The 27,975-nt window shown below is 55.7% G+C and overlaps 1 protein-coding gene across 1 annotated transcript; it reads left to right on the top strand.

Moving 5' to 3' along the window:
• Positions 1-204: 204 nt before the first annotated feature.
• Positions 205-27,569, top strand: PDZD4 (PDZ domain containing 4). The gene is made up of 8 exons (XM_045538193.1): positions 205-450; positions 21,753-22,006; positions 23,086-23,176; positions 23,581-23,679; positions 24,335-24,397; positions 24,799-24,900; positions 25,174-25,284; positions 25,447-27,569. The coding sequence occupies exons 1-8, from the start codon at positions 391-393 to the stop codon at positions 26,986-26,988; spliced, it is 2,322 nt and encodes a 773-aa protein (XP_045394149.1). The 5' UTR covers positions 205-390; the 3' UTR covers positions 26,989-27,569.
• The last annotated feature ends 406 nt before the right edge of the window (positions 27,570-27,975 follow it).

The following is a 27,975-nucleotide window of genomic DNA, read 5'->3' as shown; positions in this document are numbered from 1 at the left end:
GCAGCGGCAGCGGCAGCGGCGGGCCCCGCGGGCGGGGAGGCGCGCGGTCCACGGCCCCTGACGGCCCCCGGCGGCCCAGGCGCCCCCGCGCCTCCTGGGGGGCCGTAGCCAGGCAACGCCCGGCGCGCCCGCCCATCCCCCGCTGCCCTTTTTTTCCTGGCCGGGTGCGAGGGAGCATGCCCGTGCTTGGCCGCGGCCAGCCGAGAGTTAACCCGAGGGGCGTGGAGCTGCCCCCCCCTCGGGGGCGTGCCCCCCTCCCCCGCTAGGCGGCCAGCCCCCCGAGCTGAGGTATGGCCCCCGGCCCGGGCCGGGGACCCGAGGTCCCGCGTTCGGGCTAGTGAAAGGCGTCTTCCCGTTCCCGCCCTCCTCCTCTCCTCGCCGGCCAGCACCATGGGATGTAATATGTGCGTGGTCCAGAAACCGGAGGAGCAGTACAAAGTGATGCTTCAGGTAGGGCCGCTGGGCCGCTGGGGCGGGGACGCGGCCCTCCGTGGGACGGAGAAGGCCCCGCGGGCAGGGCCAGGTGGAGTCGGGGCAGCAGGCGTGGGAGAGCAGGAGGGCTCAAGGAGGAAAAGGTAGGGAGCCATCCTCACGCTCATTCTGAGATTGCTGGGTGTTGGCGCTCCGTGGGAACCAGCCACGGATGGGGAGAACTGGGTGGGGGCGGGGGTGCGGAGCGCATGACTTGGGCGCCCGGAGTAGATTGGGACACGAGCCCTGCGTCTAGATCAGCCCGGGGTGGGAAGTTGGAGTCGGCCGGGGTGGGGCGCGCTTCGGTCCCACGCCCGGGAGCCGGGAGGCGCGGTGCGGCCAGCGCGGGATGGAGGTTGCATAGCAACGGGCTCCGTTCCCCGCACACGCTGTCCCCGCAGGACCCAGGGCGGGGGAGGGAGCTGGGCGCCCGCGATGCTGGGGGCGGCTGCATCCCGGTCCCAGCGGGCCTTGGGCGCTGGAGCGCTCGGGCATCCGGGGGGCGCTGTCGACGAGACGTTGGGGGCTGGGCGCCCACCTTGGCACCCACTCCCGGGTCTGGCCCTGCCCGAACGGTGGGCTCCCGGGTCTTGGGCGTCTCGGGTGAGTGGGCGCCGCCAGGATCAGCGAAGAGGGCCGTCTGCGGGCGGCGGTGCCTTGCCCGCGCTCTGCCTGGCGGCCGGCTCTCTCCGCCTGTCCCGGTCTTGGGGGGTGTGGGCCTGTGCTGAGCTGCTGGGAGGGAGGAGACGCCCGGCGGCGCGCTCGGACGGGAGCCCAGCCCCACGGCCCGGAGCGGGGCTTCTTGCCTGTGCGTGGCGTGACTACGTGAGTGCGTGCCTGTGCCCCGTCTGTGTGTGCGCGGAGGCTCCTTCGGCCCCGCACGTGTGTACTTTCTGTGTGCACCCTGCGAGCCGTCCAGAGAAATGTCCCGAGGGTGTGGCCTGAGACCTGGGGCTAAGTGGAGGGAGGTGAAGGTCAGAGGGTGTCGGGACTCAGGAGCAGACCGGTGCAGACAGGTATGCGTTTAGTGGCTCGGGCTTGAACTCCCCGGTTTACTGGCCAAGATTGGGAGGGGCGCAAGTGCTTGCAGGAAGGGTGTGGGCTGGGGAGAACGTGGGGGGCGGGGCTCCTAGACGAATGAGGGGAACCCCTGCGACGCGGCGCGGGGGGAAGAATTCGAGTGAATCTGGGGGTAGGCATTCGTGCTGTGAGCCCGAGTTCCTTTGGTCACCGCGGGGGAGGTGAGGGGCGGGACGGAGGGGTAGCACATCTTTCCCCAGACTGGCGGCGCTCCTGGCCGCCTCTCTCCCGCCCTTCTCCTGGGGCCCTCCGCTTCTCCCTCTCTCTGCCCTCCGCCTTCGTCCCTGTCAATTCTCGCCTCCCGTCTGCTGCTTCTCCTCTCTTCCCGCTGTTTGGCAACCTTGCCTGGCTATTGCCATTGCCCTAGTGGGATAGGTGTCTGCAATAACCCAGGCTGCGACCAAGAGGACGTCCTGTGCAATCTCGGTGTTGGATTCCGGGGCGGCGGGCAATAGGTGGGCTTCGATGGTTGCTTGATGGGGACTGTGGAATCATTCCATCAAGAGGCAGGCTATTCCAACGGGGCCGTCTTGACTTTCTCGCAGAAGGATTGCCGTAGCGTTTCGTTTAAGGGGACGTCTGGCCGGGGCTGCCTTCCGGGAGGTTCCCTGTGGGAAGGCCTGAGGCGAGCCCGGGTGAGAGTGCCCGAGCTGCGCCTTCCTCCTTAAAAAGAGTCCCAAGCTCTCCCTCACGGAAGGGACTTGCCCTTGGCAGGGCGGCCCGCCAGGAGGAGGGCCACTGTAGGGCAGCTGCCCTCTGCTCTCTTCCCTAGGGGGCTGCAGCCGTCACCGATCAGCTCCCAGGGGATGCTGCTCCCATGGAAAGCTCCAGTGGAAGTTTGGGCACAAACTTGTACTTTCTACATTCATGAAGTTTCAAAAGCAGAACCAGCCTTTAAAATTAAGGGAAAACATAGGGTTCGAGGTTGTAGTAAGCTGTGATTGGGCCACTGCACTCCAGCCTGGGAGACAGAGTGAGATCCTATCTCTAAAAAACTAATTAATTAATTAATTAAATTAAGGGGAAACAAAAAGGAATTGAAAATGTATAGAAAGCAGTGAAAACCATTAGATATCTCAGGTGACTGCACATCTGGGGGATGGATGCCCAGGACAGCAGGGAGAACTTCACCAGGCACCAGTCTCTTCTCAGAGAAGGAAGCTTTTGGCCCAAAAGACCAGTCAGCTTCCAAGGCCCCTGGCTTGGCTTCCCAGAGCTCCCTTAACATGGGTGCTCCCCCATCTTCAGGGACACCTCTTCCTGTCTCTCCCTGAGTGACCTCATCTGCACCCACTGGAGGCCTCTGCACCTTGTCAGAGTGAGGGACCTCATTGAGACACAATGTAATGTGATTTTCAGAACAATGCACATGTGCACCTGCAGCACTTTCCATGTAACTTTTTTGTACCAGAGTTCCCAGGAGCCTCCTCCTAGATCCACAGAGGGCTGTGACCCCCAGGTTAAGAACTCCCAAAGTCTCTATCCTAGCCTTGCATTCCAGGCCATTTTCTCCCAATGACTCACACATATTTAACAAAAGTATAGCTTTATTGAGACATAATTCAAATACCATATAATTTCCCTTTCAAAATGTACAATTCAGTGGGTTTTAGTATATTCGCAAAACTGTGCAACCATAACCACTAATTCCAGAACATTTTCCTCACCTTAAAAAGAAAACCCATACTCATGAGCAGTCACTTCCCCATTTCTCCCCAACACCCCCAGCCCCTAGCAAGCACGAAGCTACTATCTGTCTCTATGGATTTGCCTGTTCTGGACATGTCATACAAATGGAACCATACAGTCTATGACCTGCTGTGTCTGACTTCTTACATTTATCATGTTTTCAAGGTTCATCCATGTTGTAGCATGTATCAGTACTAAATTTCTTTTTATCACCAAATAATATTTCATTGTATGATAAACAACATAATATTTATCTGCTTATCAGTTGATGGGCATTTGGGTCGCTTCCACCCTTGGACTATTGTGACTAATGCTGCCATGAACATTGGTGTATGATACAAGTATCTGTTTGAGTCCCTGCTTTCAATTGTTTGAGTGTATACCTAGAAACGGAATTGAGGGATCATATGGTAATTCTGTTTAATTTTTTGAGGTACCATTGAACTGTTTTCCACAGTTGAACTGTTTTCCACAGTGGATGTACCATTTTAAATTCCCACCAGCAATGTATAAGGGTTTCAATTTCTCTACATCCTTGCAGATATTTTATTTTCTATTTTGTCATTAGAGCTAGCCCATTAGGTGTGAAGTGGTTTCTCACTGTGGTTCTGATTTGCATTTCCTGGTGGCTAAATGATGTTGAGCATTTCTTCATGTGCTTATTGGCCATTTTTGTATCTTTGGAGAAATGTCTGTCCTTTTGCCAGTACCACACTGCTTTGATTAATGCAGCTTTGTAATAAGTTTTGAAATCAGAAAGTGTGAGTCCTCCAACTTTGTACTTATTTTTCAAGATTGTTTTGTCTATTCTGGGACCCTTGAGTTTCCATATGCAATTTAAGATCAGCTTTTTAGTATCTGAAAACAGGCCAGCTGGGATTTTGATAGAGGTTGCATTGAATCTGTGGGTCAATTTGGAGAGTATTGCCCTTGAGCATGGGGTGTCTTTTTCCACTTATTTTAGGTTTTATTTAATTTGTTTCAACAATGTCTTGTACTTCCTTTGTCGAGTTTATTCCCGAGTATTTTATTCTTTACGATGCTGTTGTAAACGGAATTGTTTTCTTAATTTCATTTTTGGCTTTCTCATTGCCACTGTATAGAAATATAATTGATTTTTGTACACTGATCCTGTATCCTGCAACCTTACTGAACTCGTTTATTAGCTCTAATTGTTTTTTAGTGGGTTCCTCAGGATTTTCCACATGTTAGGATGTCACTGGTGAATAGTTTTTTTCTTCTTCCTTTCCAATTTGGATGCCTTTTATTTCTTTTTCTTGACAATTTGCTCTGGCTAGAACCTCCAGTACAATGTTGAATAGAAGTGGTGAGAGCGAGCATCCTTCCCTTGTTCCTGATCTAAGGAGGGGAAAAAAAGCGTCTAGTCTTTCACCAGTATGAAGTTACCTGTGGGTTTTTCATAGATGCCCTTTATCAGGTTGAGGAAGTTCCATTCTATTCCTCATTCGAGTGTTTTTATCATGAAGGGTAGTTGGATGTTGTCAAATGCTTTCTCTGTGGCTACTTAGAGGATCACGTGGTTTTGTTCCTTTATTCTACAGATAGGGCCTATTGCATGTGGCATGGCAGGACTTCAACCCCTTTCCATTATTCCAAGCATGTCCTCCTAGCATACTTAACCAAGCAAGGGTGGGGTGAGCTCGGAAAATCTGGGACTGACCCCGAAAAGGGGAGATGACTGCGTGTTAAGCAAGGAAAAGGAAGTAGCCAGATGACCGAGGGTGGCAAGGCAGGAAGGAACATATACCTAGCACTGAGCCCGTGTCCCTCTTATCTGCCACCTGACTCCCATGTTCTGTATCTAATCATGCTCCACATGCTACTGAGCTGTCTCTTTGGCTCGTTGTGGCTCCCCTGTTTTACCAGTCTTCCTAGCACATAGGAGATGCTCAGTAAATAAATCCACTCATGCTTTATGCAGCCTGGTGGGGCCTTGAGGAGGAGTGATTCAGGACCACCTGTCCTCTCCCCTCTGGCCACATCAGGGGAGGCCAAAGGACACCTTTCCAGCCCTTCTGGTTGGCTCCCAGGTATTCTCTCCTTCAGCATGGACTCGCTGAGCCCCCACTGTGCCAGCCACCATCCTTCCTGGCTGCTGGGGATCCAGCAGGGGGATGCTGCTGACAAGGCCTCCCCCTCCCCCAGGGTTCCCTTTTCATTAGGGAGGAGACGAGCATGCGTTCAAGTGGGGGCTTCCTGGCAGCAGGGATTTGGGTCTTTCAGGTGCACTGCTGCATCACACAGTGGGCCTGGGTGAGTCACTGTGGAGGGGATGAACAGAGGGAGGGCACCCCATTCCGACAGCCATCATCTGGATGGGGTCATCCTGCTTTGTGCCACTGTCCCAAGGTTTTAAAATGCCCCTTCCTTCCTTACCTCAGAGTCCCTGAGGACTGACTCGTCCACTGAAATAAATTCTATAGTGCCAGAAAGCAGACCAGTGGTTGCAGGGGCGGGCAGAAGGGGCATGAGGACCCTTTTGGGAATGGTAGAAAGGGCTATTGTCTTTCCCAAAGGGCCAGGCAAGGTGGCTCATGCCTGTAATCCCAGCACTTTGGGAGCCCGAAGCGAGAGGATCACTTGAGGCCAGAAGTTTGAGACCAGCCTGGGCAATATAGCAAGACCCCATCTCTAAAAAAAAAAAAAAAAAAAGCCTGGCGTGGTGGCGTGGTGGCACGTGCATGTAGTCCCAGTTACTCAGGAGGCTGAGGCAGAAGGATCACTTGAGCCCAGGAGTTCAAGGCTGCAGTGAACTATCATTGCACCACTGCACCTCCAGCCTGGGTGAAAGAATGAGACTCTGTCTCTAAAAGGAAAAAAAGGGGGCCACTATCTTGTTGGTGGTGATGGTGTCACAGGTGTATATATACAAGACATGGAAACCTTCATACTATGAGTACGTGCAGTTTAACATATAGCAGTTATACTGCAGTAAAGCTTTGAAAACAACAACTACATGTTCAAACCCAAGGGAAACAAGCATGTGCGAGTGCCAGCTCTGTACGGGGACCTTGTGGGGCCAAGTGAGTGTTCTTTCCTTCCTTCTACTTCGAGGTCCCTGCTGGGTAAGGCAGTGTGTTGTGGTGCTAGGAATGGAGGCAGCCTGGGTTCAAACTGCCCCTCTGCCACCAACTGACAGCTGTGTGACTAGGGGCAAGTCACTCAGTGCCTCAGTTTCCTCACCTGTTAAATGGGCGTGAAAAGAGCTTTTGCCACCCGGGGGCATCATGGTGGCGGGGGCATCATGGTGGCGAAAGCAGGCTGCATGTGCCTTGGGATCCCATGGGGTGGAGGGTGGAGTTGCTGCCTCTAGGCCATTCTGCTGGTCATTAAGGGGTGGAAATTGGATGGAGAAGGCCTTAGGGATGGACATGGCACAGTTAATGCCCAGTGACAGAGAATGTCCAATATTATTCTGAGAGTGTCTTTTTTTTTTTTTTTTTTTGAGACAGAGCCTCGCTGTGTTGCCCAGGCTAGAGTGAGTGCCGTGGCGTCAGCCTAGCTCACAGCAACCTCAAACTCCTGGGCTCAAGCGATCCTACTGCCTCAGCCTCCCCAGTAGCTGGGACTACAGGCATGTGCCACCATGCCCGGCTAATTTTTTCTATATATATATATATATATATATATATTTTAGTTGGCCAGCTAATTTCTTTCTATTTTTAGTAGAGACGGGGTCTCGCTCTTGCTCAGGCTGGTCTCGAACTCCTGACCTTGAGCGATCCACCCACCTCGGGCTCCCAGAGTGCTAGGATTACAGGCGTGAGCCACCGCGCCTGGCCCCTGAGAGTGTCTTTAACATTAAAGAAGAGGGAGGGAAAAGGCACAGGATTGGGACCCCTGTGTGGTGAGGAAGTGTGACACAACATCGGATGGGGCAGAAGTGGGGGCCAGCTGGGGCAAGAGTGAGCAGTCTGGCACGTGGAGGCTGGCTTTGGGGCCAAAGATGTCTTCCCTTTCATAGTTCTTTCTGCCTCTTCCTCGTGCCTGCTTGGAGCCTTGCGAGTGAAAAGCACTCCGCAGAGTGGACTGTGCCCTTGGCCAGCCAGTCCGCCCGGGTGGGTGGGAGGATGTGTTTTTCGTTGCTGGGCCACGTGCCTTGGAAGCTGTGAACGTACACCCAGAGGCTGATCTTGATGGTGACTTCAGAAATCTGTTGGCTTTGTCATGTGCGAGTTGTGGGTCATCCTCTTTACTGTGTGCTTCAGAGGCCGGACTACAGGGGTTCTGAGAAGCCAGGTCTCCTCTGGCAAGGCCGGGCCAGGGTGGATTTATCAGATTTCAGCAGACCCTGAGCGAGTACCACCCACCCCAGTAGCTTTGGGGTAGGAAGGGGAAGTAGGCGGAGGAGGGATGCTTTTGCCTGGTGGACGTCCTCCTGTGTGGGAGTCCTCCCTGGTTCCTCTAGGGGGCACCCTGAGCCAGAGCAACCCACCCTCCACCCCGAGGCCCTTGTGAGAATGCACATTGTGACTGAGCAGTCCGGGGCAGGGCCTGGTTGTCAGCGTTTCTCACAAGCTCCCAGGTGGTGGTGATGCTGCTGATCCGAGGACCGTGCTCTGAGTAAGGACCTCAGGTAGGAACTTGGGGTGCGTTGCTAGAAGCCCCAGATCACATCAACATCAATAGAGAAGCGAGTTTTTTACAAATAGGAATGAGGCCTCATCCTGTCAGACCTTCCAGGGTCATTGCCTAAGTGGGGCTTCAAGGGCTATACCTGTTCTTCCACACCATGTGCAGCTAACCCACCCTCCTTTCCCACCACCTACACCCCGTCAAGATACACCTGGCTCTCCTGGGCACCCAGACGCCTCTGCCCCCACCAGACTACTGAAAAGGCCTTTAAGATGAAGCCCTCCCATGCTGCTTCTCTCTCTTCTGCCCCCAGGCAGAAAGGGTGGGCACAGAGTTAAGGAGGTGGGGTGGGGTGGCTTCTCCAGGCAGCCACAGTTGGGGACAGTGAGCAGCCATGCCAGTTGCTGGGCCACTCAAGTGTTGGTGGAGGATACTGCTGTGTCCCTGCTAGAATTCTCACACATTAGTGAAGACATTTGTGGCTGCTAATGTGGTAATGCAGGCAAGGATCATTACTGGATGGCAAAACTATCAGATGAAAGGTTGTCAGGGGACAGGGTAGTCACAAAGTCTCCAAGTACTACCTGAAATTACTCATGAATCAGGAAGGGAAAATGCATCTGTACAAGCGAGAGACCTGGCAGCCACCACCTGGACCAGGTGAACACCCCCACCGGTAGGACAGCCTGACCCTGCCTGCCTCCTCATGCAGTTGCGGGGACAGGTGGCGGGTACAGCATCGCCCAGGCGGTGCTCTTGTCAGAACGCTTACCCTGAATCTCAGCACGGGAAATGAACTGGGCTAATTCAGACTCTTGGACATTCTACAAGGACTGAACTCTTCCAAGAGGTCAATGTCATGAAAGTTTTTTTAAAAAGTGGATTGATCATTCTAGATTAAAGGAGCCATAATAACTAGGGAGATAACAACCAAATGTAATATGTGTGCCTCTTGATTGGATCCTGGATTTAAAAAAAAAAAGCTATAAGGGTGTAAGTGTACAACTGGAGTGATTTGAGAGTGACTAACTGTATCAGTGCTAGGCTCCGTGATGGTGTGGCAGTTTCACGGAGAATGGGAGTAATGGCATCTTGCTTTCAAATGCTTCTGCAAATTGCGTGTGTGTGGAAAGCCGGAGAGCAGGTGCGCAAGATGTGCGTTCTGGGGAGATCTGGGGGAAGGGAATATGCAGATGTTGACAATTTTCAAGATCCAGAGTTGGGAAAACATGAATGGGGACTTCTGCCAGGCCACTGAAAAGACACTAGTGCAGAGAGCGTGCGGCTTTGGTTTCGCTGGGCTTCTCTCTCCTCCGATGCTCCACCCATTGAGAGGTCCCCATGACATCTGTCTGGGCCTGGGAAGCTAGAGTCACAGCTGCTTCCAAGGTATCCCCTGGACAGTGGAGACAGCAGAGCTGAGGGCCAGCAGGTGGGTCAGAACTCAGGGCCCCGGGACAGAAGGTAACTTCCGGTTTCTGTTCTTTCCCAGCCTCATTCAGTTTCCTAATCTGCAGAGGTGTGGGGTGAGGAGAGTCCAAATGTGCAGCCATGAGGGCCCCTAGATACGATGTAGCTTCAACCCCTACCCCTGGCGTTGCCAGTAAGAGTGAAAGGGGTCTCAGGCCCCGCGGGACAGGGACTCAGAGATTCCAGATCTGTAAGAGGGCAGCCTGTCCCACCGGGTGGGCTGCGGGGAGGGTCCCCGGGGAGGCAGAGCCCAGCCCCGGGCGGAGGTGGGCCGGGAGGCAGGACTCAGGCCTTCCCAGCGAGTCACCAGCGCAGCAGCGCAGGGACAGAGGAGTGCAGCACTCGCCCGGCTCGCGCCGCCACCACCATCACCCCACAGCCGCCGCGCGCTCTTTGTCTGCGGCTCGGGGCTCGGGGCGGGGCGAGCGCGCTTGGGGCCCCACCCTCCGCCGCCTGCAGCGCCGCCGCGGCGCGCCCCAGCCCTGGCTCGACAGTCCCCCGCCCTGTCGGATCGCGCCCCTACAGCGACTACCGGTCTGCCCGCCAGGCCTGTCCCCGTGTCCCCCTCACCTTCTCAAGGCATTGGTGCCCACGCTTTTCCTGACCTTAGGGACTTGTTCCTTTACTGAGCCTCTTCCCTCAGCATTAAGACGCGCCCTGATGTCTCCGCGGGGCGACCCAAACGGAGAGCAAATGTCGAGCTGCGTCTACATAAGCTGAGCTTCCCCACCCGCCTTCACCCCGTCCTAGGCAGCTGGGGGTCCCCCCTCCAGCCCTTGACAAACCCAGAGGTCCATTCTCCAGACCCCTGCTCGCTTCTCCTTGATGCTGCTGTCTCGGTGCTCTTGACTTTCCTTCCCTCCGGATGGCTGACTGCCAGCTCTCAGCCTCTCCCCAGGTGATCTCGGAATTTTATTTTATTTTATTTTTTATTTTATTTTATTTTATTTTTTTTGAGACAGACTGTCACTTTGTTGCCCTGGCTAGAGTGAGTGCCGTGGTGTCAGCCTAGCTCACAGCAACCTCAAACTCCTGGGCTTAAGCGATCCTCCTGCCTCAGCCTCCCGAGTAACTGGGACTACAGACATGCGCCACCATGCCCGGCTAATTTTTTCTATATATATTTTAGTTGGCTAGCTAATTTGTTACTATTTTTAGTAGAGACAGGGTCTCAAACTCCTGACCTCGAGTGATCCACCCGCCTCGGCCTCCCAGAGTGCTAGGATTACAGGCGTGAACCACCGCGCCTGGCCAATCTCGGGATCTTAAATCAAGAACAATCCTAGTTGAATTCAACAATGGTCACATGACACCCGATTTGGTGGCTTGGGTTTGGGACCAGGTAGGTGGAGTGGAGCACTGGAGATGTCTACAGGTCTGGGCAAGTTTAAGCTGGAGGTAAAACTCCACCATTTCCCGTCCTCACCCCAACCCCTGAGTCCTCCCTCCCTCCCTCCCTCAGTCCTCTTCACCTCTGGAAGGACACCTGGTCCCCAGGTCTCAGCTGGCAGTTTGGGTTTTCTTATTGTAGTAAGATATGAATAACATAAAATTTACCATTAGTGACATTGAGTCCATTCTTAGTGTTGTGCAGCCATCACCACTACCTAGTTCCAGAACATATTCGTCACCCCAAAAGGGGACCTATACCCACTAAGCGGTCACTCCCCAGTCCCTCCTTCCCGCGGCCCCTGGGAACCATTACTCTGTTGTCTGTGCACTTGGGTTTGCCTCTTGTGGGCATTTCATTCAAATGGAATCACACAGCATGTGGCCTGTGGTGTCCGGCTTCGTTTGTGTCTGTGTTCTTTCACTTGGGTAGACTGTTCCATGTGCTGCTTCATTCCTTTTTGTGGTTGAATAATATTCCTCTGTCAGGATGGACCATGTTACGTCCATGCATTCATCTGTCGCGGGCGTCTGGCTCACTTGCAAGTCTTGCTCGCTATGAGCCGTGCTGCCGTGCGGTCTGTGTGCGGGCATCTCGGGGCCTGTTTTCCGCAGCGGTTGCACTAGTTTCCATTCCCGCCAGCACACCCTCCCGAACACTTTCGTCGTCCATCCTTTTGGTTCTAGCCATCCTGGCAGGTGTGAAGTGGTGTGTCCCTGTGGCTTGGACTTGCATATCCTTAATGATTAATGCTGTTGAGCTGCTTTTCATGTGCTTGTTGGATGTCATTTTTGAGCCCTCCCTGTCCCTTGTCCCTAGCCCAGCAGCAGGTCCTGGCAGCCTACCTCTAACACACAAGCTGACTCTGACCCTATCCTGCCACCTCCACTGCCACCCCCGGGGCCAAGCCACCATCATCTGGGGTCTGTCCTCTGCAGTCTGTCCCCCTCATGGAGGCCTGTGCTGTGGCCTGCCCTGCCTAGGTGCTCACCCGGGGCCTTAGCTCTGCCTGCTCCCCCTGCTGGGGATGTTCTTTTCCTTGTCACCATTCAGGTCTCAGTTCAAGTGTCACCTCCCCAGAGAGGCTTCCCTTGATCACTCTTTCTGCCTCGACGTTTGCGGTTCCATTGCTGTGCACTGAATGCAATTGGAGATGGCCTGGTTGGCTTGTTTCCAGCCAGGGTTCTGCCCCCAAACACTAGCTTCCCCCAGCGTAGGGGTCATGTCTGTCTCATCCAGGGCTGCACCCCTAATTTGGCCAGTATTCAGATGAGCTTCCATTCTGAGAGGACAGCAGCCTTGCCACATTCAGGGGCATGTGCCCTCTTCCTTCCGGGGGTTCCTGGTTGACTGGGGACTTGAAGGGTCACTGTGAACCTCATCTCCTGGGCTCTTTTCCATGGACTGTCTGAAATGGCAGCTTTGTCCCTGACCCCTCTCACCTTCCAACCAAGCTTCTTGCTGTGGGAAGAGGGCTTGAGTGGTCAGAAGCAGTCTGCCATCTCCTTTCTTCAGCCCCTTTCAGCTCCTTTCCTAAAGGGCAACCTGTGCAGGGTGGCTGGGGTGAGGACTCAACCCCTCTTCCAGTCTCCACTGCTTCCTGGGCCCACCCCCCACTGTCCCTCTTCCACCCCTTGGAGACAGCATAGCACAGGCCTGTCCCAGGAGTCACTTGTCCATGGCCGCAAAGGATTCCGCACAGGATTGGTTACCCCAGGGCAGGTGAGCTGGGTCCCTGCCCTGAGCTGTCCACTCCCCCAGCTTCCAGGCTGCCCACTGAGCCCGACAGCCCTAGCAGCCTCACTGGTGGGAAGGGGACACATTAGCCAGGGGCCTTGCTCAGCCGAGGGGCTGGGGGCTGATGGTGGCTCTCCCCGGCACCCTGCATGGGCCGTGGGCCGTGGGCCGTAGGCTGTGGGCCGTGGCTCCCTCCTAAGGCAGGCCCACGTGGGATCCTGCTGGCTCTGTCCCCACCCCACTGGCTAGGGCCTGGGGCAGTCTAGTATCCCCCCTTCTTGTCCTCTTCTGCTCAGACACTGGGCTGGGGGAGAACAGGGGGCCACACCTTGGCTACCCACAGACTCCTTTCTGCAAGTCTTAGTGGGACCCTTGGGGGGTAGGAGTGGGGGTGGGCGGGGACATACGGGGGGAGGGGCTGCACTGGGGAGGGTGGCTCAATCCTGCTCCTGGCCTGAGGCCTGCCACTGGTCCCCCCTTCCCCTCCCATAGCTGGGGGCACCCCCCCCTTCACGACCTCTGGGACTCCAGGCACCTTCTTATTCATTCAGGACACCCGGGAAGGAAGTGGAAGGCCATGGAGGGAGATGGAAGCCTCTCATCCAGGCTCCTCAGGTCAGGTCTGTATGTGCAGCCGCCCTTGAACCAGCACCCAAGGGGCCCTGGCCCAGCTGAGGGTGACCAGGAGCACAAGCCAGTTGTTTGCCACTGAGTCCTGAGGACTCAGAGAAACTGAGAGCAAGTCAGAGGATACTGTGGGCTGGATTGTTTTCCATCTTTTCTCTCCGATTGTAAAAGTAATATTCATTGGGGAAAATGCTGTAAAGAGTGAAAAAGAGGCCAGGAGCGGTGGCTCACGCCTGTAATCCCGGTACTTTGGAAGGCTCAGGTGGGAGGATCACTTGAGCCCAGGAGACCAACCTGGGCAATAGTGAGACCCCCATCTCTACAAAAAATAGAAAAATTAGACGGGCGTGGTGGTGAAAGCCTATATTGGGGAGGCTGAGGCAGGAGGACCTCTCGAGCCCCGGTGTTTGAGGGTGAAGTGAGCTATGATCGTATCAGTCCACTCCAGCCTGAAAAAGAAAATAAGAATCACCTATAAATACTATCTCCCAGAGATAAGCACTGCTAACGTTTTTACATTTTTATGAATTTACTTCCCTCCTGTAAAGGAAGTAATGTGGAATAGCAGGCTCAGCCCGCCGTGCCCTGTCTGTGCCGGGCCCCGGCTGCCCTGGGTCAGCTGAGTTCTGTGTTCCCAAAAGGGGGATCGCAGCACACTAAGCAGGCCTTTTTGCTTACTATTTTACCATGAGAACTTTCCTGTGATGCTATTCTTTCTTGAAGTTTGTAAACATTTTTCAAAAAACAATGTAGCCATATTATATAAAGTCTATAAAATAGAAGAAAATCTCTGAGATTTCTATTTCCCTTGCATGTATAAAAATAATTTCACATATTCTTTCCCAGACTCTTTCCATATACATATGTATTTTACATGGTGATCATCATAGGTCACTCACATGTCATTTCATATCTGAGAAACCAGCTTGTTTGTGAAAGACTCTGCACTGCGGTTAGGTAGACATATATGGTTAAGATTGCTGCAAAGTTTTTGGCATTAAATATAATGCTGGCCCCTTAATATTTTGAAATTTAAAAACATAAAACACACACACACAAAATACAATGCTGGTACCTCAATAAGTTAAATCTAGGATTACCATGTGGCCCAGCAGTTCTACTTCTAGGGATATACTGAAAAGGATTGCAAACAGAGACTTGAGTGCAAACGTGTGTGGGAATGTTCGGAGCAGCACTGTTCCCAGCAGCCAGAAGAGGGGAAGCGCCCAGGTGTCCGTGGTCCGGCGACTGGACAGGCAGAATGCGGATGTGCTGCAGCTGCACTGCAGAACGTTACTCAGCTGTAAAAAGGAGTGAAGTATGGGCCGAGCTGCAACCTGGGGAGACCTCGAAAATGCCCAGTGAAAGCAGCCAGACACAAAAGGCCACACAGTGTATGATTCCATTTACATGAAATGTTCAGGGAGATCAGCAAATCCCCAGAGACAGAAAGCAGATTGGTTGCCAGGAACCAGGGGCCTGGGGCGATGGGGAGTGACTGCCTTATGGGTAGGGGGGGTCTCCTTTGGGGGTGATGAAAATGTTCTGGAATTTGTGGGGATAGTTGCACAGCATTGCGAATGCACTAACTGCCACTGAATTGTACATTTTAAAATGGTTAATTTTATGTTAGGTGTATTTTAACACAATAAAAAATGCTCCTGTGAACATCCTTATAATTAAATTTGTGCAATAGCCATTATTGTTATTATTTTGGGCTAAATTACTCAAAGCAGATTTACTGGGGCAAAGGGTGTGGTGAACCTTTTCAAAGGTCTTTATAGGTATTAACAAATTATTCTCCTGAAAGTTGACCATTTTACACCCTGGGGTAAGATTCAGACTGAGTGTGTCTAGAAAGGGCAATGGCATTGGCTAGGAAGAGGAATGCTCAGTGCCATGGGGTCTGGAGGGGCCACTGCTATTGGGACCCATGGAGATTGGGCTTGCAGGGGACCCGGGGCAATGAGTGCTCCCAGAGTGCAAATGGGAACTGAGCTGTCCCCAAGCAGAGTGCGAGGGCCACTTGGGCCACATTCAGACAGAGGGGCCCTGCTAAGGCTTGAGTCCTTGTCCAGAGCAGAGGCCCGTGGTGGGAGCCGGCCAGGGCCACCTTGGCAGCAAATCAGGAAGGAAACAGACCTGTCCCTGGCCAGGATGGCAGTGTGCTAGCAGGCTGCTGTGCCCACCCTGGGCAGCGCATTGCCAGAGACTGTCGTTTGGATCCGTGTAGTGCTTTGAGCCCTTGCATTATTTGAAAGGAAATGCCATAAATGCGTACGCAATCCATTGTCCTAGTACAGGAACAGTCTTCGTGAACAAGTTGTGTGAATTTTGCTTGACCGCCAGCTCGCTACAAAGTCATCAGAGTTTGCTGCCAAAAAGGTAGTTCCCACCTAAGGGGAAGAATACTGCCCAGCACGCGCCCTCCCACCCCACCGAGTACGAGAGATGAGAATCATTGGGAACTGGGGTGAGGGGGCATTTGAGTGGGCTTCAGGCATGTGAAGTGTTGGAAGATAAAATAGATTTCTTCTAGATTGTTCCAAAGGAGGTAGGTTGCTCTTGAAGAAAGATTCATTCTTTAATAGTGAGAGTTTTCTAACAATAGGCTCAGTCAGCAAGTCCCACTCTCCCCATACTAGAAGCAAAGTGGATTTCTTCTGGATTGTTCCAAAGGAGGTAGGTTTGCATTTGATGAAGGAAACATTTTTTTTCAAAACAAATATATCAAACTTGATTCATTAGAATGAAGTTATTTCTTCACAGTAGTAAATCAAAAACCAAGACCCAGATTTTATTTATATACATGTAAATATATATAAAGCAATGCAATTATTGAGCTTCATCTCCTGGACAAGAATGCCAAGTTAGTCTCTCTTCATAAAAAGCGATTACAATTTGAGGACACTTCATATTTGCCTCTTTTGCCAGCACCAAATCTGCATTGTGTGTCTTTCCTTTCCGTGAGAAACAGGGGCTCTGCGCTGCTGTCCCTATCGTTCTCTCAGGACCAGGACCTCTGGCCAAGCCTCTAGGTCTGGCCGCAGCCTCTCTTTCCTTCCGTGATTCGTACCATCTTTGTGCTCACCAGCTGGTTGGGGATTACGAAATGCTCAGGTTCCCGTGCCGTGGGCATCTGTGAACGCTCCGCTTTGGGAAATGTTCCGCCGCGCATTGACTACGGTCGCTGGACTTGCCCCGCGCAGTCTCCAGCTCCTTCCCGGCTGCGCGCTTTCGCTGCTGCAGACTTGCACAGTGTCGTTCCTGGGTCTGGCGGGCAACGTTTTCAATGGAGGTTTTGGACAATGGCCGCGCTCCACGGCAAGCTGCTGGCCACATGTCCACACCACCATGGCTCTGACTGGATTGTTTCTGGATATAAAAGGTGCAAGGCCTGCCGGGGAGACCAGTACAGAAGCAGAGCTGAGGGACACGAGGAGAGCCACCCTCAAAGAGCTACCCTCAGGCAGCTTCAGCACAGGGGCGATAGCACTCGCCTTAGCACTCTCGGTTGGAAAGCTTAGGGTGTGAATGTAGCTGGCCGAAGGGTTGGATTACTTATCTTGCAGGCAGCTTCCAGAGCCTGATGGAGTCAAATCATCGTGGCTGTTAAACCACGCCCGTGTGTCAAGTCCAGCAAACTCCAGTTTGTGCCACGCACGCAACATTCTCCCTGGATGTTTGCTGTGGCTCCCACCGGTGGCCCTGGCTTGGGCAGGGCCTGGGCATGCGTGTGCCTGCGCCAGCATGGGTCTTCAGCCTGGATGGACATGGCTGGTTGCCCGGCCAAGAGCAGGCGTAGCTGCTGCTCGTGTAGATGAGTCTTCTATTTGGCATGCCAAGTAGGCCTTTGTCCTCCAAGGTCTTGGGCTGGCTCTTCGCTGTGCACCTGTCTCTGCACGGTCTCCTCATTTGCTTTAGCGGTCCTAGGACAACGCATGGGTCCTGCAGCCCTTCAGGTGACAGACAGGTTACCTGCTGATAACAATGAGACAGACACTGCATGATGTGACAGGAGAAGGGGCAGGAGGCGACTAGCAGGTGCAGGGGAAGTCCACTCAGCTCAGATCCTGGAAAGAAAGATGTGTACAAGTAGCTCTGCCATGGGAGAGAGAAAGGGACAAGGAGAGAGTGGCAGGCAGGGAGAGATGGAGGGACAGAAGACGGCCATGCCAGAGGGGCAGTGGGCACAGCACTGAGAGGGAGGAGAGGAAGAGGAGAGATACACAGGCCGATGCTCGGCAGAGAGGCCAGACCCACCCCCACCCACACGATCCATCCATCCCCCAGACCCCAATGACACCCCTCCCCAAGGCCCTCAGAGCCTACTCACCACCTACCTCTGGAGCCCCACAGCTCACCCAACTCATACCCCACCTGCTACCCACACTCCCACACTGGTACCCCCCCACAGCTGGAGTGCCCGCAGCCCTTACTAGCAGTGAGGAGGGGGCTTCCCCCAGCTGACCAGTGCCAGCCCCGCCAGGCTAGGCCTGAGATGCTGGGTGCTTCAGGGCTCCCTCCAGCTGCTCTGCGAGACCCCTCCCGACACAGACAGGAAAAGCAACTGAACTCTGGCTTGTGTATTGGAGACCCCCAGACTTGCTCCAGTGCACGAAGCGTAGGGCATCATTTCAGCATCATTTAGTGCGTGCGCTGCCACCCAGCCTGGATTAGGGCCCTTTGGCCTCAGTTTTTCCTTTTAAGAAGGTCTTAAAGGCAGTTCCCTGATCCCTCCCTGTCCCTCCCTCCCTGGAGGACTCAGTGCTTGTTATTTGGACGCTTCTTTTCTACTCTGTATGCTACTGATCAGCACATGTGCCTGCATAAATCGCATGTACCAGTCCAGTACACCAGGAGTTTTATCCGTGCATTCCACCGTTGCCAGGCGCAGCGCACGTGGCTGCATACATCCTCTTGGTCCTCTGAGTCGCCTGGTGTCAGCTGTTCTCATTCTCTCACATCTGAGGGTCCTCAGGGCATCTCATCTGGTTGCATCACTCCAAGCACGCGTTGGTCGGCGCGGGCTCCCTTTGCCCTGAATGCCTGTTGATATCCTTTGCCATTTTCTTCTTGAGCTGTTTGTGTTTTTAGTGTTTTGTAGGAATTCTTTGCATAGTCTAGATAATCTGTTATCAGTTCTGTGCATTGCAGGGCCCTGCTCTTAGCCTGTCTTTTTACTGTTGTCCAGGTTTACATATTTTCCATTATTGTTTGCCCAGTTTTTATCTTAAGAATTTCTTCTCTATCCCAACACCATAAAAATACTGTTCTCTTGTTTTGGTTTGTCCCTTTAGATCTTTGGTCCATCTAGAACTGCTTGGCCAGGCCTTGGACCAGGTCCTCGGCGTCTTTGGGGGGTGATCCCCCAGGGTGTGGAGCCATTTGCAGGAGCAGCTGAAGGGGAATATGGGGGGAGGCAGGTCTGGGTTTGCAAGTGTTGAGTGCGATGCGACAGCTGGGGCATTTTGGTGGTGGCTTTGCCAGTGTGCTTCCTTGTGCTGGCTGGGCTCCGGGGCTCATTTCTTCCTTGTCTCAGCTTGTCTCTACCCCACCCTCATTAGCTCTTGGGGTCCACCATGATCTGCACAGGCAGGTCTCTGAGTGGAGGCTGGAGAACCGCTTCTGCCTGTGCTCACAGCCTGCCTGGGCCAAGGGGCAGCCTGCCTGGCTGTCACAGGCAATCACTCTGATGTGATCTGAGGGGCTAAGGCTGTGCGTGTGCCCATCCCCCTCTTGACATCCCAGCCTCCACCAGCTCGCCTAGCACACTCTTCCCAGTTTCCATAGCAACGCTGCTGCTGGGTAATGATTCCAGGGAGAAAGACATTCCTGTGTTCTCAGTGTCACCTGAGGGTCCCATTGCCTGCTTGTTGTCCTGCCCCAGGGAAACCCTAAGGACAGCTTCTGTGTTTGCTTCCACTTAAGGATAGTGGTAGCTGGTAAATGTTCCAAAACAAAAAATCCTGACTTGGAGCATTTGCCGATTTCCTTGGTGCAAATACTCCCACTATAGCCAATTTCAAGCCAATGCTGTGATGTCACTGGACTTGGAGTTAGGAAGAGATACATCTTAAGAGTATTGCCACCTTCCAGACATATGACATGTCACTAACGCCAAGAGCACAGATGACAGTAAAGTGGAGTAAAATAATTAGAAATGGATGAGTTTTGAGTATTTATTGCCTTTGTTAATATCATTCAGTTAGCTGTACATGTCTGCAGTTAAAATATTGATGCTGGCTCCCAAACTCCCGGCTCCAGCCGGCTCCAGCGACCACTGCTGAGGGCTTCGAGGCCATTCCTCACGTCTCTTTGTCTACAGCCTTCCCAAAGCCACACTCAGCTGCTCTCTCCCTCGTTTCCATCCTGCCTTTCGATCTGCAGCCTCTCTGGCGAGCACAGCCCAGCCTGTCCCAACTGTCATTCCTGTGCTCTCCCAACCAATGCCTCCTCGCCTGAAAGCTGTCACCACTTTTCTCCACCATGACAACCACAGGTTATGCAAAGATTTACATATGAACAACGTACAAAATGTACCCAAGACTGTTTCTTTGCTACATTCTTTATCATAACAAAAAATCCAAAACAACTTTAGTGATGTGGTGCACAGTAGGAAGCAGGCGGCCCGTGGGGCCCGCCGCTGTGAGATGGGAGACGCAGAGGAGGACGGGAGGGAAACGTGCCCACACATTCACGGCGCCGCCCCAGAGATGTGGGCAATGCTGCTTTGCTTCCTTCTGCTGTTCTGTATTTTTCCAGATATTCTACAATGAACCTGTGTTTCTTTTATAATCAGACAAAATTCATTTTAAGAAAAATCTATTTTCAGAACATGAAAATTTGGGGGAGGGGGAGACATAGGACACTTAAATTGTTATCTACAAGGACATAATGGAATCGAAGAAAGGTAACTGTTTGGGTTACATGGGCTCAGAGAAATCAGCTGGTCTGTTGTGTCGCAGACACCAAAACAGGGTTCTGCAGTCCGGTGAGGCATCTGTGTGAGAAACCCAGGCAGGCAGGTCCGCCATGAGGATGGCAGACAGAGGGTTGTTGTAAACTTGCTAATATCGGGACAACTCAGCAAAGCAGAGAGCCTGTGCCCGTGCCTGAGCAGGGCCCTTCTCCCTGTGTCCCACAGGGCTCCCAGCCTGCTCTGTCCCCAGGCACACTCCGGGTTCCCCTCCGTGCTGATTGGGGTCTTCCCTCCCACCTGCAAACCAGCCCCCACCTCTTTTCTTGGCCCATCTCCCTGTGCTTGAGGCAGGCCAACTGCCACCTGCTCAGGGAGCCTTCCCCACCTCCCTGTTAGGTGGGCGTGGTCGGCCCTGTGCTCCCTTAGCAGCGGGTAAGGTCTGTTCCGGCACTTTCCAGGTAGGCAGAGCCATTTGGGTACACTCTTCCACTTACACTCTTCTGCTGAGCGAATGAGGAGACCCTGCAAGCTCCTCCAGAAAGTGCTTCCTGCTTCTCCCTTGCCGGCCCCAGGACATGTGCCCTGAATTCCAGTGGTGTTTGTTCGGTTCTCCTCAGTCCTTAGTTGTTTGTCCCATCTCTACTTGTCTCCTCTCCCCAAGGAGGACTTCAAGGCTGCAACATGCCATCCTGGGGCCCGACACACACTGGGTGCTGCAGAAACCAGTGGCTGGGCTGGGGCCAGCCTTCTACCCATGGGTGCCGCAAGGGCACTCCCTGCTATACCCAGCTGGGGCTGTGTTCCACCCCGCCCTGGCCTGGGAGGCCCTCGTCCTCCCTCCTCCACGCCCTCCATGCAGGTAGCATCCTGCAAAGCTGCGCCAGTGCTACTGCTTCCTTGCCCCCGTGCCCCTCATTCTGACCACTTTGCATCCGGTCCTGGCTCATGACCTTGACCTGGTGCCTTCGCCTATGCTGAGCCTCAGTCTCCGCATCTGCAAAGTGAGGGCAATAACGGCATCTCCCTCAAAGTTGTTGGGGGTTAGGATTTGATGGAGACCCACGTCCGGTGCCCTTCCAGGAACCTGGCACATAGCAGGTGCCCAAGAAGCTGTGGTGGCTTTATAAGGGTCACTCCCTTGGCACCTCTCTTAGGCCACCTTGCAATTCTTGTGTGTCAAGGCCTTTTCTTGTCAGGAAGTCAGTGACAGCCACGAGCACACAGGACTGTGTTCTGATTCCTTATGCATCTCTGTACTCATCCCCCACTGGCCCCCGGCCTCCCTAGTGAGTAGACATTTATTGATGGACTTGGCCCACCAGGACAGGAGTCAAGGTCATCCACCTGCCTTGATGCTGGATGAGCACAACATAGATGATCACTGAGGGTTGGCTAGTACTGTTCAGTCATTGCCAAGGAACTCTCCGGGATCTTCTAGATGCTAGCTCTGGCCTCAGTGCTGCCTGAAGGAGAAGCAGGTCCTGGTGGGAGGGAGGACAGAATCGTTGTGGATGGCTCTTGCTGCAGGAGAGACTAGAGGATGTTCTAGGGTGAGGGCACAGCCTCCAGACCCAGTGCACAGACGCCAGCTCTCCCAGGCCCTTGACGTGGCCCAGGCATCCTCAGCACTCCATGGGTGGAGGCTGAGCAGTGGGGTTTGCCTGGAAATGAGGGCATCAAGGGTAGCCAGGGCCGTGGGTGGAAAGTGGACAGGGATGACTGGCTGTCGGCCCTCCAGAAGGTTCTCACGGAGGCGTGTCTCTGCCGCAGGTGAACGGGAAGGAGCTCTCCAAGCTGTCTCAGGAGCAAACTCTGGAGGCCCTGCGCTCCTCCAAGGAGCCCCTGGTGATCCAGGTGCTGAGACGCAGCCCCCGCCTCCGGGGGGACAGCTCCTGCCACGACCTGCAGCTGGTGGACAGTGGCACTCAGACCGACATCACCTTCGAGCATATCATGGCATTGGGCAAGCTGCGCCCACCCACCCCGCCCATGGCCATCCTGGAGCCGTACGTCCTCTCTGAGCTGTGAGTCGCCCTCAGGAGGGCCCCGGGCCCTGCCTCCAGAGAGGGCATGTCAGCTGGGGCAGCCGTGCCCACGCCACCCACAGGCTGCACTGATGCAGCTCTGGGCGTGGCAGGGAGACCCCAACTCAGCCTGCCCCTTTCGGGCAAGGAACAGGCTCCTTGGCCTCCAGAGGTGATTGCGGCACCTGAGGGCTCAGAAGGTTTCAGGCCTCTAGCCTCAGGCTGGCACCAGCCGGTGAAGGGGCCAAGAGGAGGCTTCCAGGCAGGCTCCTGCTCTATCTGCTGCCCTCAGGGCAATCGCTGCTGGAAATGCGGCTTCTCTCGCCACCCAGCTGGCCAGGGCTGAGCCCCTCAGCTCCTCCTCCTCCATGCTCTGTCCTCTTCTGCGCCCATCGTCTCCCGCCTCACGAGCATCACTCCTTGAATCTTCTTGCATCCCTTGTCTGTCCCATTCCTCTACTTGCTCTGAATTTCTTCCATCTCTCCCGTTCTTTCTTTGGCCTGCTCTGAAGAAGGGCCTTTCATCCAGGCTGGTGGCTCATGACCGCGTGAGCACTGGCTCATTCTGCTCATCTTAGCCCGGCTGCAGGGAGGTGGCCCTGGGGCGCCCCTTGTCTGCAGAGAGGTAGGCCACAGGCCTTGAGCAGCCAACCTTAGCTTTGGGGCCAAGAGGCCAGCGCCTGGAGGTAGAGTGGGTCTCCCTCTGCTCTGCAGAAGTCCTCTGGGGCCTGGCTAACTCCTGGGGGCGTTGCATGAGTGGGGCCAATGCTGGGCGGGCGGGGCACTGGCTGGTGTGGTTAGAGGGGTCTGGTCTGGGGGATGGGGCAGGGAGAGCTAGGCATGCCTGGGTCCTCAGCGCAGACCTGGCACATGCCCGTTTGGGGAGCATTCCTGGTCTGTGCATGGCTGCATGTAGCTCAGGAGAGGGTTCTGGAGGAGACAGCTGGGCCACCTACCCTGGACAGTGCACCCAGATTGCAGCTCCAGGCTGGGTGCACTGAGACCAGCCATCCCAGGAGCCGAGGCTAGGGTGTGAGAGGAGAGGATGGCTGGCCTGACCCCCACCTTCTCCTGGGCAGCCCCCCCATCAGCCATGAGTATTATGACCCGGCGGAGTTCATGGAGGGCGGCCCACAGGAGGCAGACCGTATGGACGAGCTGGAGTATGAGGTGAGCCGGGCGGCCGGGCCAGGGCCCGCGGGCAGCCTCAGGAGCCCACCCAGGGCAGCTGTGTGCAGCCCTGCTCGGGCCCGGCTCCTGCTGTCCCCGGGCGGCCGTCTGGCTGAGTCAGGGAGGGCATGGGTGAGGTTGTGTGTTCTGTCCATGTCGGTGAGTCTGCGTCCCATGCATGTCTGTGTCCTCTGTGTGCTGTGCGTCTGTGTGTGTCTTGGGCACTTCCTGGTAGGGGAGACCGTGGAACACATGCGCCATTTGGGATGGTAAGAGAAGCCCTCAAAGCCGGGGGCTGGAAACCTAGTTCAGGTGACTGCAGAAGGTGAGGTGCTGCGGGGCTTCGTCGCTCACATGTTTCCTGGGCTTTCTGCCTCTGCTTCCTCCCATCCTCCTTGCGACAGGAGGTGGAGCTGTATAAAAGCAGCCACCGAGACAAGCTGGGCCTGATGGTGTGCTACCGCACAGATGACGAAGAGGACCTGGGCATCTATGTTGGAGAGGTATGGAGGCGGCACCGATGCAGGGCCGGGCCCAGGAAGAGCCCCTGTGCCACCCTAGCCCCGTGGCCTTTCCACATGGCCCGCACAGGGCTCGGGGGCTGCCCATAAGGTCCCAGCCACCAAAGATAGGGCATCACAGCTTGGCTTCCAGGTGTCAAGGCCAGGGCAGCTGATAGCTTCAGTATGTGTCTGCAGAAGGGGACCTGAGCCCAGGGTGGGACAGCATCCAGGACTGAGGACAGACCAGGACCAGGTCCTGGCCAGGCTTTGTTCTTTCCTCCCCTATGTGTCCTGGGCAGATGTCTGTGTATCCGCAGGAGGGGGTGGACCCCAGCTGCCCTGCACAATAGCAGCATACCAATGAAGTCGGCCTTCCAGATGGAAAATAGCCAACTGCCATTGAGCCCCAAGGCTGACAAAAACAACAGGCTTCTATGCAAGAGCGCTCAGGAGTGCTGGGGGTGGGGCCTGGGGCGTTGGGCAGGCACAGGGGAGAGGCACTAGCACTCTAGCTCAGCTCCTGCTTCCTGGGCGCTGAGCTGGAGTGGGAGTGAGAGAGCCTTCAGCATGCTTTGGGGGCCCTGAGGTGAGGCTGCCCCTTCCTACTGAAAGAGCACCTTAAGCGCCAAGTCCCCAAGGTGTGTGTGTCTTGCAGGTAAATCCCAACAGCATTGCAGCCAAAGACGGCCGGATCCGCGAGGGAGACCGCATCATCCAGGTGAGGGTTCACAGGCAGCCCTGCAACCTCTCTTTACTGTCCCCTAGTGCTCTTCCACTAGGAGCCTCGCCCCATACCGTGCCCCACACCTGGGCTGATCTCACCTCTCTCCTGCTCAGCCGGCCCAAGGGCTCCCATGTCCTTGTAGGATCTGCCGAGATCTAGGGTCCGTGCTGCTCTGGCCCCTCCCCAGCTCCCTTGGTCCCCACTCCATGCTGTCCTCTGAGCACACAAATGCTCTTGCAAGGCCCAGGCTGTCCTTTCCCTGGCACCCTCCACTTAGTTACATCCTCGCAGAGCCCATCCCAGCCCAGTGTGCCTGGGCTCCTTGCAGCCACCCAGGGCCTGCCCCAGGGCCATGCCTAGAATCCTTGTTTTGATTGTCCCCTGGCCTGCCACAGATTAATGGTGTGGATGTCCAGAACCGGGAAGAGGCAGTGGCCATCCTGAGCCAGGAAGAGAACACCAACATCTCCCTGCTGGTGGCCCGGCCTGAGAGCCAGGTGCGTGTGCCTGGGAGGGTGACTTGGGGTCCCTGTCATCGGGCTTTCTGTCTCGGAAGCTGTTGAGCTGAGACCAGGGCATAGGCATGGCAGGGGTGTCCCAGGGCCCATTTCCCCTTCTAGCCTCTGACGGCTGAGTGGGCCGGGACCTCCTTCCCTTGGACTGTTCAACTTCACTGAAACCGGGGGGCCAAGCATGGAGCCCAGAGAGGACCAGAGGGTGTCTAGGGAGGTCCCTGAAGCTGTGGGGACAGCAAGGGCGTGTCTCTGTAGCTGGCGAGACGGTGGAAGGACAGTGACCGGGATGACTTCCTGGATGACTTTGGCTCTGAGCATGAGGGGGACCTGCGTGCCCGGAAGCTGAACCCACCCCCTGCCCAACAGGTGAGGAAGGAGGGTGGCTGGTTGGGAGGGCACAAGGGAAGGAAGAAGGTGGAAAGGGCTGGCATGTGCAGGGTCTCCCAGCCTTGGTGAGGAAGTGAACCAGACCTCCTGCGACATCCCTGTCTGTGGGACCCACCTGAGTGGTGCTTGTCTCTGCTCCAGCTTGGAAACGAAGAGGAGAAGGCGGCTCCCGACGCGGGCCCAGGCCTGAGCAACAGTCAGGAGCTGGACAGTGGGGTAGGCCGGACGGACGAGAGCACCCGCAACGAAGAGAGCTCTGAGCATGACCTGCTAGGGGATGAGCCCCTGAGCACCACCAACACCCCGGGGAGCCTGCGCAAATTTGGCCTGCAAGGAGACGTGCTACAGAGCCGCGACTTCCATTTCAGCATGGACTCGCTGCTGGCCGAGGGGGCAGGGCTGGGAGGGAGCGACATCCCGGGCCTCACAGATGAGGAGTATGAGCGCTACCGGGAGCTTCTGGAGATCAAGTGCCACCTGGAGAATGGCAACCAGCTGGGCCTCCTCTTCCCTCGGGCCTCCGGTGGCAACAGCGCCCTGGACGTCAACCGCAACGAGAGCCTGGGCCACGAGATGGCCATGCTGGAGGAGGAGCTTCGGCACCTGGAATTCAAATGCCGCAACATCCTGCGGGCGCAGAAGATGCAGCAGCTGCGGGAGCGCTGCATGAAGGCCTGGCTGCTGGAGGAGGAGAGCCTCTACGACCTGGCAGCCAGCGAGCCCAAAAAGCACGAGCTGTCTGACATCTCCGAGCTGCCCGAGAAGTCGGACAAGGACAGTACCAGCGCCTACAACACGGGGGAGAGCTGCCGCAGCACTCCGCTGCTCGTGGAGCCCCTGCCCGAGAGCCCCCTGCGGCAGGCCGCTGCTGGCAACTCCAACTTGAACCGGACCCCTCCTGGCCCCGCCGCTGCCACCCCGCCAAAGGCGGCTCCTCCGCAGGGCAGCCCGGCCAAATTCCGATCTCTGTCCCGGGATCCTGAGGCAGGCCGGAGACAGCACGCAGAGGAGCGTGTCCGCCGCAACCCCAAGGCCGGGGTGGCCCTGGAGCGTGTGGGCCCTGAAGGCAGCCCTTACCTCTCGAGGCGCCACCGCGGCCAGGGCCAGGAGAGCCAGCACTACCACAGCTGCGTGCAGCTGGCCCCGACGCGAGGCCTGGAGGAGCTAGGCCACAGCCCCCTGAGTTTGGCCAGCGGTCCTCGGGTGGGTGGGGTGGTGGCCACTGAGGCGCCCCGCATGGAGTGGAAGGTGAAGGTGCGCAGCGACGGAACCCGCTATGTGGCCAAGCGGCCCGTGCGAGATCGGCTGCTGAAAGCCCGGGCCCTGAAGATCCGGGAAGAGCGCAGCGGCATGACCACTGATGATGACGCGGTGAGCGAGATGAAGATGGGCCGCTACTGGAGCAAGGAGGAGCGGAAGCAGCACCTGATGCGGGCCCGGGAGCAGCGGAAGCGGCGTGAATTCATGATGCAGAGCCGGCTGGAGTGCCTGAGGGAGCAGCAGAACAGTGACAGCAAGCCCGAGCTCAACATCATCGCCTTGAGCCACCGCAAGACCATGAAGAAACGGAACAAGAAGATCCTGGACAACTGGATCACCATCCAGGAGATGCTGGCCCACGGCGCTCGCTCGGCCGACGGCAAGCGGGTCTACAACCCCCTGCTCTCAGTCACCACCGTGTGAGCCGCCCTGGCAGAGCCGGCCCGGGCCCAGGGAGCCTCCTGGGTCCCAGCCCTCACTCCTTAGAATGGAGCGTGCTTCTGTGTGCGTGCACGCCGTGCTCATGCACACGCCTACCTGTCTGTGTGCGCGCACGGGGCTCTGTTAGCATCACCTGCTTCCTTCTCCCCAAGCCAAGTGACTGTGTCGGTGGCCATCACCGGGGGCACACCTGTAACAGGCACCCCTTCAGCTGTGTGTGTCCATGTGCATACATCACACATGCACACGCACACACACAGACAGCTCTCCCGACCTGTGTACTTGGAGATAGGGAAGTCGAGCTGCAAAAGAGAGGTGAGGAAGACTGTCCTAAGCACAAGAGAACTTCCAGCTTCGCCGATGAGCACAGCCTCTCCCTGCTGCTGTGAGCTGCAGTGAGCTGCAGTGAGTTGTAGACAAAGGCAACCCTGATTTTTGTGGTTTTTCTCCCCTTCTGTGCTTGCCAATAGTTGTTTTTCTGTTTTGGGGACCTGCTCTGGGCTCCTTCAGGCAGCCCGTCAAAGGTGGAACCCCCCCCTCCAGTGATGGCTGGGAAGGAGGTGGGGGAGGAGGAGAGGGAGGGCTGGGGGTGGGAGGGAAGGGGAGGGAAAGGTGGGAGGAATGGGAAGCAGCTGTCCTGGTGGCCTCTACTCTGAGGTCCCTCTCCAGTGACCGAGGGAGAGCGAGACTGCAGGGACTGAGGGGCAGTGTCCATCCAAGAAGAAATCATGGAGTCCGGGTCTGTGTCTGATGCCCTCTGGAGCGGGGGCTTCTGAGTGGCCTGAGGAGGATGCTTCAACAGCAAAGGTCTAGAAGCCAAGCCCCACGAGCACCGGTGGAAGAGCTTACGTCATCTGGCCCGGGAGGACTTGCTGGCGATCTGCGGCCTGGGCCCGAGTGGGGTGGTGGACTGACTGGGGGGATGCCCCGACATCCTTGAGTTCCGAATGGGGGAACTGGGCTGCCCAT

This window comes from Lemur catta, chromosome X (genome assembly GCF_020740605.2).
Source record: "Lemur catta isolate mLemCat1 chromosome X, mLemCat1.pri, whole genome shotgun sequence".
NCBI classification, from domain to species: domain Eukaryota; kingdom Metazoa; phylum Chordata; class Mammalia; order Primates; family Lemuridae; genus Lemur; species Lemur catta.
The sequence above is the reverse complement of the archived record's forward strand: the minus strand, read 5'-3'. Positions and strand labels throughout refer to the sequence as shown.